We start from the raw sequence: 15,211 nt of genomic DNA on the forward strand, positions 1-15,211 counted from the left end.
ATCTAATGTATTCAAAGTAAAATTGCATCAGATATTAAAACACTTGACTAACGTGCAGAACCTTACCGCATGTAAAGTTAGACATAAAAGAAAATTATTGAAATGATGGTTTAAAATGAACTGGTTTTGCATAATTTTCCATTTTCTTCATATGGAAAGTAAAAAATGTGAAAAAAATTGTAAAACAACCAAAAAAAAAAAAAAAATGCATTGAGATTTTCTTGTTTTATGTCACAATAAAAAATGAGGAGTCTTAAATTTAACTGATCCGCTGAAACTGTCCCAGCTGCTCAGCTCTTTGTGGTGCATTGCTCGTATGTTTCTGAGAAGGAGCTTAAACGAAGTGCTGTTAGCTGGCTGCTTCTTCTCAACTGTAAACAAAAAGGAAAGTCCCTGTTTGTTCACTTGGTCTGAAGCTGCTGCAGCAGGGGGTTAACTTCGCTCTCTGGGGTTTTGACGCTGTCCGTCCTGACGATGCATGTGGGGCGGTGGCGGTTAAGCATGAGGATGAGCTGCTGGCGTTCCAGCTTCAGCTCCTCGATCTGGGCTTTAAGGTCAGAGTTTAACACCTCTAATCTTTCTGACTCCTGGGAAATGAAAGAGGAGCTCTTTTTAACAATCGAAAAATAAAAGGTTCAAACTGTGAAACACTGCAGTGAACATGTCTTACCTTTTGTAGGTAATCTGTCCTCTCTTTCTTTTTGTTTCGACATCGAGCTGCAGCCACTTTGTTTTTCTCTCGCCTTCGTTTCCTCCTCTCTTCCTCTTCATCTCTCTATGGAAAGGCACAGCAAAGGAATACAGGACTGTCATTTAGTTGTTCTTCATGATTTTGCTATGTTTCAGTCAACATTTTTATAATGACCAGAAATAATGATATAATGACATTAACGCTTATATACCATTCAATTTGCAAATCTTGATAAACATGTCATTTTTGTTTGCTCATAATTATAATATTGTTAAAAGTGTTTTTTAGTTAAACTTATCTATGTAAACATAAAGCAATGACAAATTACCATTCAATACCAGAAAGACATCAAAGTCTATTTTAATACACAAAATATGATTTTGAATTACATTTTTTATGAGGATCAAAGAAAAACTGAATTGAAAAATGTTGCATTAAGCCCTGCTTTCTTTGCTGTACAATTTTCATTTTACTCGTTTATTGTTAAAGCCACACCCTGATACAACCAATAGATGCCCCTAAAGAGCAAGACATGAGAAAAATAATAGCGGTCACATGAACTGCTTTAAATATGCCTCGTTACAGCCTCATACTTTAGGTTGCGTTAGTGGAAAAAAAATATTGTGATAGACTAACACAAAGTAGCACCATACTGTATATATTTAATGCTCTGAACTACCATATCAATGCATTTTTGGAACCATTTTTTATTAAAATGTATTTATGTCTCTTCTCATTTACAGATTCTGACATTTTTATTGACAGATATAAAACCCCACGTTTTTATTTTTATTTTAAAGTTACTCAAAGAAAACAGCACGTCTACATTAGGCCAATGATACCAATATGGTTATGATGCACATAAAGCCCAGTATTTAAAAACACACTTAGAGGTTAGATTGCTAATGCTGTGGTCTTATCATTAATAGGTTGTTAAAAAAAAGTGTGTTATTCTGTGAGAATACAGTGTAAAATACTATTAGTTCATATTATTATCTAAAACAAGTGCAATAATTACTGTATAGTTAATAAAAGTAAGCAAAGCATTGGAAAAGTAAATATATCTTATATATATATAAGATATATATATATATATATATATCTTATATATATATAACTAATTAGGTGGCATTTTCTATGGTTTATAAAGCGGCTTCCCAGTCAGAGGCTAATGCTGTTTGTGGGACAGTGGCATGCACATGTTTAGGAAGCCTTGGTACCAAGCAATGCATATTTTGTTTCAGAGCATCCTAGTCAAAGTCCAGATGTAAATCCAATAGAAAATATTTTAAAATATGCAAAAGAGGTCGTTGGCTGTGGATTGACCAGACATCAGTGGTAGGAAAAGCCAATTCCTGTGTGTTAAGGATTCAGTTGAACTGGAGTTTTGCTAAATCAAATAGCCTGTAGGTTTAACACATTGAGTTACACTTTTTGTTGCTCTTTAACATTAAGTCTTGAAAAAAAAGAACACGACAATGTTTGTTGTTTTATTTAACTTAATGTAAAATAGTTCCAAGTGTTTTTTTGTTTTTTTTACTGATCTGCATAAATAGCTTTGATGCATCTTTTTATTCAATGACGCTTTTAATGGCTGAACATTTTACCAAAGCAACAGATAAGCTGGGAATGCACTACTCGCCATTTGCTTAGATTGTCCTGTATACCTCAGTTTTGATGACTACTGGTCTCTTTCCCTGAGTGTCCAGGAAAAGCAGGGGTGACAACATTGTTCCGATGTCATGGAGATCGCCAAACCTCAGCTTGTCCGTCAGCGTGGTGGCAGAGATCCCAGCAAGCGGCCCCAGGCTGGGCAGGGAGCCCGCTGTCACGGAGGGATCTGGGATTTGTCCTGGCATTGCGTCAGGCTCAGCCTTGACCACAGCTATAGGAGGCAACGAAAAAAAAAACATTCAGATGCAACCAAAAGCAAGTCAATTAAGAACCTGGAATGCTTTCACTTTAAAAATGTATTAGAGCAGAAAATACATATTTTCAACAAACTGGACACCACAAAGTTAGTCTTTACATTTAAATATTTCTGTATACAACAATACCTTTGGATAATAACTAAATTATGTTTAACACCCTTTAATAGAATTTGATCCTGCTTTATAAATATAAAAAATATCTAGTAATGTGTTTGGGGGGTTTTCTTCCTTTTAATACACCAAACTGTGTCTAAGTTAGAACCATCTAACCAATAACATCACCCTCAAAAGTAGAAACACTAGAGCCAGTTTAACATTCAGGGAAATTGAGGAGTGTATGTATGGCATATTTTCTTAAATTTCCATTTATAAGAAATCTGATAAATCACTTATTTTTCACAATATTATTTTGTGCTAGACTTAGACAACTTTTATTGTCATACACAGTTTGTATACAAAACGATATTTTGTTTTGTACAGCTTTTCAGACAGTAAATGAACATTTCAATTCTATAAAGTGCAACAGTGATCAAATGAAAACAGTGGAAGAAAAGAAAAACACGGAGCATAGATGCATTGATATGGAAGTTCAGAGCATTAATATATATGATGCAAATATGGGGTATTTTTGGTTTGGTCTTATCAGTATGATGTAGAGTTTGTGACATGATTTAAAGTTTTTTTTCAGCAGTTCAAGAGTCTGATGGCGTTGGACCAAATGTATTCTGGAATAAAGTCAGACTGACAGCATTTGATGGAGTCTCTGGAGCTTTTAAACTGTGTGTTAAACATGGTGGTGGGAGAATCATTATAAGGGTCTGTTTAGCTGTCAGTATTACTGGTGCACTGCACAAAGAGGCCAACATTAAGATGACTCTTTATCTTCACCTGCACTCAGCACCCAGATGGTTTAAACTTGGACAGATTCAGGTTTTCAAACAAGTTGATAAACCCAAGAAATGAAATAATTTTATGACTAAAGAAGGCTATCGGTGTGTTTCTAAAACAATTTTTCTCTGCAAGCAACTGTTTAAACTATGCTTCAAAAGCTTGTCTGACAGGAAAATAACCAGTTTTAAAAAAAAGTCATCTGCAATTCAAATATCCATTAAGAGTTATGCAAGAAGCCTGGTGGTGGATTTAAAAAGCACGTGATTTTCATGCTATGAAGCTTTGGACAAAAAAATCAAGTGTGTCTGTGTGTGCATAGATAAGAATAGAAAACAAATCAACATGTTCTAACTTGTCCGCACAAATCCTATATTTTTTTTGTATTCCTACAAATGCACAGTTAAAAGCCCCAAAAGAAATGAAGCTTTAGCTCCATGATGACCCTCAGAGACATGAAGCATTCCTCCCTCCACATAAACACGTGGAACACAAACCAATGTATAGTTCTCAGTGATTTATTTCAGGGTTTGTTTTTGAGGATGTTTCAGTGCGTCTTTACAGATCACACCACCATGAAGTATACCTCGATCCATGAAGCTTTGCAGCGTATTAACCACTCATTTTATCATTCATTCATTATCCATCCATTTGTTTTTTGCAGTATTAAAGTGACACTTTAAGAGTTAAATTTAACACCAATCAGATTGCATTTGGTCCCGCTCTGAATTAGTGTTAAATTAACTCTGCATAGTGTATATCTAAGTTCACTTGGTGTAATAACTCTAAAAGCGTCAATGTACTTTGATGCTACATATTTAACAGTGTGGAGTTTACTGTTTCTTTTTATTATTTATTAATTTTTTAACTTGTCAAATTTACTTTCGTTGCACCTCCGAAATGTTTAGTTTACTTGAAAATTGAGCCAAAACGCATTTCATTTGAAGAAGAGAATATTGAATGTCTTGGAGCAGGTTGCATTCTCAGCACCCTGACTCAGCTCCCGGAGATGAATTACTAGTCTGTTAGAGAGGCAGGATGCCAAGGCTGCTGCTTAGTTGTTAGTATTATTTTTCTCAGTTTTGGAGGAATTAATGTAAAACTGTTCACAAAATCTTGGCAAAGAGTTTCCTTATTTAATCCCGAGAGATGAAAAGAAGAATGAACAACTGTGCAACGCCAGACTCACACAAATTCCTCTTTATTCCAAGGGGAAATGAAGGCAAAGCCAAGAAATACCAGTTAACTGTGGTTTCCTCTTTATGAGACTCAATGTAAGCAAAGTGGAATCTGGAAGCCTGAGAGAAATCATAATATGGTCAAGATGAACTAAAATGATTCGTTTCACAACCCTTCCAAATAGAAGGTGACATTCAAAATAGTGTGTGGGGTTTTGCATCTAAAACGGCTTTCCTTGTTAGTGTTTTTTTTTTTTATATATATATATTCAGGAAAATTAAACAAGCATGTGAGCAAAGCCAGGCACGAAGGAAATCAGTACAACCTCACCTGGATTTCCAAGATTAATGTCACTCCCTCCTAAAACAGATGCCCAGGCAGACCAAGACCTATAATCAAACACCACAGAAGGGCTGCGACTGGAAGATACATCTATGCTGTCTTCCAGCACAGAGACGAAGACAGTCCCTGATGTTTTAATTGGCTCGTGCAGAAATAAAAGGACGTCCAAAGTTTAAATCAACTTTTCACCTTGCTTTTTTTTTTCTTTTTTTTTTTTAAAGATTTTGTCAAGTTTCACCAAATAAAATCCTTTTACCTGTGATTTTCTCAGAATTCTGTCAAGTAAAAAGAAAGCAATGCATGATTTACATAATGTTTTATAATGTTTTCAGCAGGGCCGCAACTAACGTTTATTTTGGAAATCGATTAATCTGTTGATTACTTTTCGATTATTGGAATAATAATAATCGGATAGGAAAAGTTCCTTAAAGAAGATTTTTTTATTAAATCAAAACAGGTGAAGCTAAACCTTTTCCAATAAAAAGTTTTTCTTATTTTGAATGCATACATATTACATATTTATATTTATATATTTTTCTTTACAATCTTAGTATACTTGCTGCTCTTAGGTTGCTCTGTCAGCTAAAGATTGTTTCCGTCTCTATATTCCAGTTAATCAATGACTAAGTTAGTTGATGATTACTTCGATAATTGATTAATCACGAATAATCCAATTGATTTTCTCAGCCCTGGTTTTCAGATCCTTAGAGTGGAATGATATTTGAGTAAAATACAGTTGCCAGTCTTCTGGGGAAATGCTTGTACCAGCTGACACAAACTCTTTTGGTATAAACAGAGACCACCTGTGAATGATTCTACAGCTATGGGCTATAGGCCATTTTAATATATGAATATGCTTGGAAATCAACCAGCACACTGCAGCTTTGACTGTATCTTCAAGGTTGTTATCATGCTGTAAGGTGAACCTTCACCGCCGACTAACAGGTTTCTTCCAGGATTGCGTCTTTCTAGGAATGATGATCAGCTTTCCTCTCCCAGGAAACAGAAAATGATGCTTTGCTACATGTGTCACTGTTTACATGCTGTGATCAAGGTAATATATGGTATTAGTCTTTTACACACACGTCAAAAACTATAGTACCGGTAGATAGGCTGACTGGGCTTGGTCTCATTTCACCAGAGCACCTTTTAACAAGGTAAACACTTATTGCCACAAATTAGGGAAGTATATGAATTGTAAACAGTTTGTTGTGTAGTGGATCTCTGCTGCTCCTTAAACCATACCGTGAAATTCTAAATTGCTTCCCTGATTAATTCTCTCTTTGTCCAGCATGTCAGTTTAGTTGGATGCATGTTGGTAGTATCAGTATGCCATAACGTCAATAAACAACAATGGTGATGAAATTGCTAAAGCTTGGGATAGAGTTTTGCTATCTAAATCTGATTTAAACTTCCACACACTTCTCTTCAAGGGATTTATTTATTTGGTAGGGAAAATGCACATTATTTAACAAAATGTAAATATGTCAGAACTAAAATTCCATTTTTCATCTCTTGTCCAGGGAGAAAGCACAATTTATGTAAAACCAACAAAAACTATAATCAAGGTTAAAATGACTAAACTGCACAAAATTGTCAAAGAAAATAAAATATGTCATAAAGAGTATAAAAAGCACTTGAAACTGACTTCATATTGATGGCTTTGCAGGATATTGACAGATCTAAAGTGTTATGAGTCAATTCTTTAGTTGTTTTTTTGAATTGATAATAACTAGCAGATGTTCTGATTGTCTAGGAATAGAGTATCACTCCCGTGCAGCTGTAACTGAAAATGCACTCTAATCAAAGAACTTTTCCGTAAAGGACCAATACAATCTTCCCTGATGCTGTTTGTTTACAAATCGAACAACGTAACAGAGCAACTACTTTTTTTTTTATATTGCAATGCTGGATTATTTACATTGGATTTTGCCTAGTGACCTATATTAATATGTAATATTACACATTAATATTGGTCTTTTAAACACAAATTCCCATAAAATATACAGAAATTAGTGGTTGTAAGTTAAAACAGTTAAGGCTGTATGAATGATTTTTGTAAAGCACCACACCTGGTTTATCTGAGACTCTATGAGAACTGATGGAGAAATATCATGTGTACTCTAACTGGTTAAGTATGAGTCTCACAACAGGGGCGGAGCTAGATGGGGGGCCAGAGGTGGCCATGGCCACCCCTGTGGCAACCCTACCATTTTTTCGCCTTCTAATACAGACGATGGCAGCAATAATACTCTCAAGAGGAATGTTTACACTTAATAAACACTTTAATTTTTCATATACTAATAGTTACTAGACAACTAAAACACTGTGGTCAATTATGCACATCAAAATACTATCATTAAAGTTGATATATACAGCATTCTTTTAAGACCCTAAATTTGTGTTATATGGTGTAAAGAGAAAATGGTGTGTCTCTGCAAGTCATCAGGTAGTTTTCAGTTAAATCATAGATAAATAACTTTTTTAATAATATTATAAAATTAGTACATGTAATATAATTTGTTATGCAGAACAATTTTTGATACAAGTAGGTAAGTAATGACAATGGAAAAGATGTTTGCCCCAGACATTTTGTCCACTATACCTTTTAGACAGCTTGTAATCAAAAGGCTGTAGGAAATATAGTTTGTCTTTATTTAGAAAATATGGATGTTGTGCTGGCTCCTGTTGGAACAGTGGAGATTGACCCTGAGGTTCTGGCGCCTATCCTGCTTTCGGCCACCCCTCAGTTTACTCTACATTGGTTTTTGACTGGCCACCCCTATTCAAATTTTCTGGCTGCGCCTCTGCCTCACAAATAAGAATATACATAACTTTCATTCCAGCTGTTCCCATAACACACCAAAAGAGAAAGTGGAACATTGGGGCATTTTGTTTAAATCCACAACCCTGCCAAATAATGCAACAACAATAAAAAATTATGATGTTTTATATATATATACAGAAACATTTATAAGATTACTAATATTTATGCAAACAAAGCCACTGACAGATTATATTAATGCTTAACTATGTTTAGTGCAAAGACACTAATTAAAATCATTGTTTTACCCTTGTTATATATCTTTTTGTGCTACTGCATGCGTTAAATTGTTCTCTTCCCAGAAAAAGCCTGATCTAATTTATTGCTTTGGCTTGAACATGTGTAGTCATCTCCCAGCAGATCACATTGCATGCATAGCCTGCTGCTGAATTGGTCAACTTGAAAGCGGAAGTCATTTTTTTTTTTCCAACTGTGGCGTTCATGTTATGTAACTTTGTCTATCTATCAAACACCTAAAGCTACCTGCAGCTTTTTTTGTGTGTGCAGGATGGATCAAAATCACATATATTTTAAGCATCACTGCATGGCTTTGATGAGAACATTATGTTCTGGATTTAGAGAATAGAGTAGAATATTTCTAATAGAAAAGCAGTTTGCATGAAAAAAAAAGAGAGGGAGAGACAAATGTATAGAAGGAGTCTGGTCTACTTCGTAAGCCACAATTCAGAGAAAGCGTAAAAGCCGCTGAATAACCGAGAACATCAGAGCTGCAGCCAATCCGCTGCGCCTCAGCCAGCAGCGGATCAGCGTGCGCAAAGGATCATTCAGCTCTCCTCTATTTTCTTTTCCCGGGAAGTTTTCTTTTACCGACCTGACTTTGATCCCTGCTGCAACAAATGTCCTCTCTTCTGGTCGGCCGAGGGTCGAGAGTAGATTTTAAAAAGTGGGAATCGTTGCATCAGACCGACTTTAAACGTGATCCCAGTCTGGGAGGATTTGGGAATGCGGAAATTAAGCGATGCCAAGCAAACGTAAGCAGGGATGTTAAAAAGAAAAAAAAGAAGCCATAGTATGGGGGGAGTTGGAAGAGGGGAAGTAACAACCGCTCCTCCCATGAAGACACTCAAGCTGCACTGCTGTTTTAAAGAGAAACCATTGCAACAGTGACCACAGTAACCTTAAAACATTTTTACACCCTTAATTCTTTTAGATTTTGATTCAGCTGCAACATAGCCTGTTAAAGTAATTTTGTTTCTTCATGTGATTTAAATGGTTTAAATCATCCCATTGGCGCAAACAGTTTAGTTTGTACAGAAGATGATTAGGGCCACTGAAAAAAAATTTAAAAAGTTAACTGATTTTTAAATTGTATTTCTGTATAATTTCAGAAAAAAGTCAGAATTCTGAAATTTTTCTCAGAATTCTGACTTTAAGCTCAGAATTCTGACTGCAAACTCAGAATTCTGAGTTAAATATCAGAATTCTGACTTAAATCTCAGAATTCTGACTGAATTCTGACAGCTAACAAACATGTTTGCAACAAGCCGTAGCCATGTCTGTTTTAGAGACTAGCTCTCTTATTTTAACCACCTTCTGCTTTTCCATTAATGAAATAGCATCACCAGGAACCCCTTGGGCACGTAAAAACTTGCCTAATTCTTAATTTTGTACCAGTGTGTTACTGGCCCTCTCAAACAACTCACATCTTTGTCAGTGAAGCTGAATGCTCCCACATCTCTTCCTACATTTTTTTTTTTTTTTTTCAGTGGCCCTAATGCTCTTCCGTAAGTTTTAAACTCGTATCCCCATTTTAATAAATGTATGTGTCGCCTTTTTTGACTTGGGCAGTTTGGCTTTCTTTTCGGGATGTAACAACACCTGGGCGTCAAAAGGCACAGCGACAGCAAACAAAGGGTTATTTCTGTGTTTTCTCATATAAAAAGGGCTTTCCAACATTTAAAGCATTTTTGAAATAAAGAGATATTTGAGGAAAGTAATGAGAACATTTTTCCACAATAGGACAAACATGAAAATGTGCTTAACTCAAACAAAATTGAGTTGGTCTGTATTTGTCTACTTTGCAAATGTAGTAATGTGATTACACCTTCAAGCTTTCTTCATCCATATTTTTGGATATTTCGGTGGGCATAACGACTCCCTACATAACACTTTCCGATATAAATATATTAAATCATTTAAAACAGAATTTAATCTTACTCAGGCCAGAGAAATTGTAGGATTACAGATGGTAAGCCTACTGGAAAAAACTATTGAAAAAACCTATTTATAGATCTGCAGAGTCACATCCTGCCACAGTCATAACATCACAAATAATTATTTGATTCACATATTTTTTAAATGACGAAACATCACTGTGTTCTTAGAGGGCACAGCTTTCTTTGACAACAAGGACAACCTGGTGCACTGTTAGTTTCCTTTTTTGAAGTCCAAAATAATTGCCTGTAGGATTCAGAGTTTCTAGAGACCGGAAGCAGCAATGGGTAGCACTGCTGCCTTGCAGCAAGAAGGTTTCGGGTTTGATTCCCAGCCCAGGGTCTTTCTGCATGGAGTTTGCATATTCTCCTTGGGCATGCAGCGGTTCTCTCTGGGTACTCCGGTTTCCTCTCACAGTCCAAAATCCTGACTGTTAGGTTAATTGGCTTCTCTAAATTCTACTTAGTAGTGAGTGTGTGCTTGAATGGTGGCTTGTCTTGTTTGTCTATGTGTTGCCCTGCGATAGACTGGCAACCTGTGCAGTGTGTACGCCGCGACTCACTCATTGACAGCTGGAGTTAGGCACCAGCACTCATGACTCCAGCAGGGATAAGCATGACAATGGATGGATGGATGATATACACTCACCGGCCACTTTATTAGGTACCCCATGCTAGTAACGGGTTGGGCCCCCTTTTGCCTTCAGAACTGCCTCAATTCTTCGTGGCATAGATTCAACAAGGTGCTGGAAGCATTCCTCAGGGGGTTTGGTCCATATTGACATTATGGCATCACACAGTTGCCGCAGATTTGTCGGCTGCACATCCATGATGCGAATCTCCCGTTCCACCACATCCCAAAGATGCTCTATTGGATTGAGATCTGGTGACTGTGGAGGCCATTTGAGTATAGTGAACTCATTGTCATGTTCAAAAAACCAGTCTGAGATGATTCCAGCTTTATGACATGGCGCATTATCCTGCTGAAAGTAGCCATCAGAAGTTGGGTACATTGTGGCCATAAAGGGATGGACATGGTCAGCAACAATACTCAGGTAGGCTGTGGCGTTGCAACGATGCTCAATTGGTACCAAGGGGCCCAAAGAGTGCCAAGAAAATATTCCCCACACCATGACACCACCACCACCAGCCTGAACCGTTGATACAAGGCAGGATGGATCCATGCTTTCATGTTGTAGACGCCAAATTCTGACCCTACCATCCGAATGTTGCAGCAGAAATCGAGACTCATCAGACCAGGCAACGTTTTTCCAATCTTCTATTGTCCAATTTCGATGAGCTTGTGCAAATTGTAGCCTCAGTTTCCTGTTCTTAGCTGAAAGGAGTGGCACCCGGTGTGGTCTTCTGCTGCTGTAGCCCATCTGCCTCAAAGTTCGACGTACTGTGCGTTCAGAGATGCTCTTCTGCCCACCTTGGTTGTAACGGGTGGTTATTTGAGTCACTCTTGCCCTTCTATCAGCTCGAACCAGTCTGGCCATTCTCCTCTGACCTCTGGCATCAACAAGGTATTTCCACCCACAGAACTGCCGCTCACTGGATGTTTTTTCTTTTTCGGACCATTCTCTTTAAACCCTAGAGATGGTTGTGCGTGAAAATCCCAGTAGATCAGCAGTTTCTGAAATACTCAGACCAGCCCTTCTGGCACCAACAATCATGCCACGTTCAAAGTCACTCAAATCACCTTTCTTCTCCATACTGATGCTCGGTTTGAACTGCAGGAGATTGTCTTGACCATGTCTACATGCCTAAATGCACTGAGTTGCCGCCATGTGATTGGCTGCTTAGAAATTAAGTGTTAACGAGCAGTTGGACAGGTGTACCTAATAAAGTGGCCAGTGAGTGTATATATATATATATATATATATATATATATATATATATATATATATATATATATATATATATATATATATATATATATATATATATATATATATATATATGCTATCATAGATTTATAACATTTTCAACACTATAACACACAATACCCTTGGCGAAACTTATGGTGGCAGCTTCATGCTGTGGGGATGCATATCTTCAGAGGAGACATGATCAATTAGCAAAAATGGATGAAGCTTAAAGAGGAAAGGGAATGAGTATCATCCCAAGACTCCCATAGCATCAAGCTTGGAGGTATTTTTCTACACATGAGACAAGGCGACTGCACTATAATAAAGAGAGGATGACTTGAGCTATGTATTATGAGATTTTGGGGAACAACCTCCTTCCCTCAGTTAGAATATTGAAGATGGGTCGAGGCTGGGTCCTCAAACATGACAATGACCTGAAGCAAACAGCCAGGATAACCAAGGAATGGCTGTGCAAGAAGCATATTAAGGTTCTGGCTTGGCCTAGCCAGTCTCAAGACCTAAACCCAATATCCCTCCTGCAGTGTGTGTGCAAACCTGGTGAAAAACTACAGGAAAGGCCACTATACCAAATATTAAAATTGATTTTCTCAGTCATTCAAATACTTATTTCCAGCTGTATCATACAAATAAGCAGTTTAAATAAATCATAAATTGTGATTTCTGGATTTTTTTTTCTAGATTATGTCTCTCACAGTGGACATGCATCTACAACCACAATTTCAGCCCCTTCCATGATTTCTAAGTGGGAGAACTTGCAAAATGTTTAAACATCTATTTTCTTCACTGTATATGTAACCAAACTAACTGCACCATCTGCTGACCCCTTTGCCCAATAACTGCAGGGTCCAGCAGGGGACCAAGGCTGTCCTCTAGGTACTGAAAAGCCAGATGATCAAAGGCTTTCATGACTAGATGTCAGTGTGACACCACCTAATTCATTTAACCATGTGATAACGTATCTCTTGGGGATTAGGTTGATGGAGGAACATTTGAACCTGGAGGAAATCTCATGTATCTCCATAGCCCTGCCTATACAGCAGCCTGCCCCCTCCTCCAAGCCTCGTTCTTGTTCCTATGCAGCTTGCTGAGATGTAAACGGAGCCATAGCTTCCTGTTGTTGTATGTGCAAAATATCTTGACCTGCACACATGTCCTACGAAAACGGATACAGCAAGTGACACGTGTCGTCAAGCTCATTAATGGATGTGGTTCCTAAGCAGACCTGCAACACCTGTTTTGACTGCTTCATCCACTTCAATGATTTCTGCTTATAGGTAGTCCCAAACCAGTCGTGGTGAAAGACAGATATGCATCAATGAAAGCTGAATAACACTGGTTGAGTGTGTTTTCATGAGATGAAATAGGTATTTTATAATCTTATTGGAGTTGTTTACACTGTTAAAGCTACAGTGTGTAATAATTACAGGGATATACAGTCAGAAATGTTATATATTATACATAACTATGTTATTTATCATCATCTACGAGCTCAGCCTCTTAACCTTAATATTTGCGTTGCCTTAGAATTCGTTATTTATAATTACATAGGAGCGGGTCTCGCAGCCATGGAGGCAGACATCTTTGCGCTACGGCAGCGCAGAGCCAACAAACTAGCGATTGCGAGATCGCCAAAACGTCACAACGATGTAGAAAAAATAACGGGTATATTTATTATCTTAAGTCTACATGAAATCTATACCCTACACAGACTAATGAAATACTATCTGTAAAATTATCTATGTAAACAAACCTCATCACTTGAGAAGGTAGGTGATGCGGACGTCGTGGAAGACATTTTGTCCCGTAACGCTCGCCGTACTGTTGGGGGGGAGAAGCGTGGGGGGGGAGATGTTCATGTTGCTGCAGTCTGCAGTCTGACCGCTAGATGTCGCTAAAAGTTACACACTGTAGCTTTAAAGTCCCTAATACCAATGATGAGTCTGTTATTAGTTCAGGACATGGTTTTTGGCCTCTAATGTCCAGGCTTTGTAATGGAATGTAAACTCCAGCCAGAGCAAACAATGAGAATGAGAATTCTCTTTGTAAATCAAAAAGCATATTAATCTGTATAAAGAGGCTAGTTGAGTACTACAGGCTCTATTTAACAGACATAAAAACACCAAACTTTGCTTATGTAAAAGCTTCTCTCTTTACGATCATTTAGTGCCGCGGTTTGGGGATTTCAGTAAAACAAAGAGGCGAAGGCAACTGTAGGGTTCAGAGTTTTTAGAGACCGGAAGCAGCATTTAGTCCATTTATTTTCTTCATCTCTGGTAAATACCATAGAGGGCCACTGCTTTGCCAACTAGCATCAGTAAGAGAGAGGAAGGTACTGAGGATGCCATTTGCAGCTATCCTCAATGTGTGAAGGGCAGATTAGATTTCTGCAACTGCACACATCACATCGTCGCTTGGGTCTGGTCGTGAACCAGTTTTGCTGGCATGCTTCTGCACCGTCGGTGTGGAATTTCTAGGGACGCACAGAAGATTCCCGCCAAAGCACAAGGGGGAGCCTATTCGAGAACTCGTGAGAACTTCAGCGGATGGTCACAAGAACTTTGTTTTGGCAGAGACCTTGGCATCTTTATATAATTTGTCTGAGGCATCCTACAAGTAGTTGTCCATTTTTTTAAATGGTGCACCCCGGCACCGAATCAAGAAGGACGACCACACAGACAGCCGGAAAGGCATACCAAGGACCAATAACAGTTGCTTTTTGCCTGTGCACTTCCGCTTGAGGTTTGCGACTGTCCAACAGGTAGTCAGGATTTTTTTTAGGTGCGCGACGACGGTTGCAGAACCTCTGCGCAGGGGGCACCTCAAAAAACATAAATCATGTTGAGAATATAAGACTTAAAGATAAAATTTAATTTACCAAGGCTTTGGTTCTAACTGACTTACTTTAAAACAAGGAATATACATATACTTTAGTCAGTTAAGGAGCTAGGATAGCTGAGACATACCTGCAGCTGTAGTTTTAGCTAAAATATTGACTGGCATAAATGGCACATTTTATTTTTAGGTTTTTAAGGAGAAATACGTTTTTAATTACTTCAAAATCATATTTTGATCAAATGCAATACAATACATTCAAGTTAATGGTTGCAATGTAAAAAATTATTTAAAAAAACAAAATTATTAAAGGGATATAAATGCCTTTACAAGCTTGCTTGCACTTTTAAACTCATCTTTGACGTCTGCTTGCGAAACTTCCTTATAATTCAGCTCAATAAGCAGATGGAGCCAAGTTGCCAACTTTTTTTTTTTTTTTTAAGACGGCAGCAGCCAAC

The 15,211-nt window shown here is 37.6% G+C and overlaps 1 protein-coding gene across 1 annotated transcript; it reads right to left on the minus strand.

Annotated features, from left to right (window-relative positions):
- Positions 1-250: 250 nt before the first annotated feature.
- jdp2a (Jun dimerization protein 2a) lies at positions 251-8,887 on the minus strand. Its single transcript, XM_038291402.1, has 4 exons — positions 8,688-8,887; positions 2,359-2,576; positions 671-775; positions 251-587 (listed from the first exon to the last, which is right to left on the minus strand). Exons 1-4 carry the CDS (start codon positions 8,773-8,775, stop codon positions 402-404), a joined length of 597 nt encoding a protein of 198 aa, XP_038147330.1. The 5' UTR covers positions 8,776-8,887; the 3' UTR covers positions 251-401.
- Between the last annotated feature and the right edge of the window lie 6,324 nt (positions 8,888-15,211).

Source organism: Cyprinodon tularosa, unplaced genomic scaffold, assembly GCF_016077235.1.
Source record: "Cyprinodon tularosa strain WSP-4 unplaced genomic scaffold, ASM1607723v1 ctg3, whole genome shotgun sequence".
In the NCBI taxonomy this organism is placed as follows: domain Eukaryota; kingdom Metazoa; phylum Chordata; class Actinopteri; order Cyprinodontiformes; family Cyprinodontidae; genus Cyprinodon; species Cyprinodon tularosa.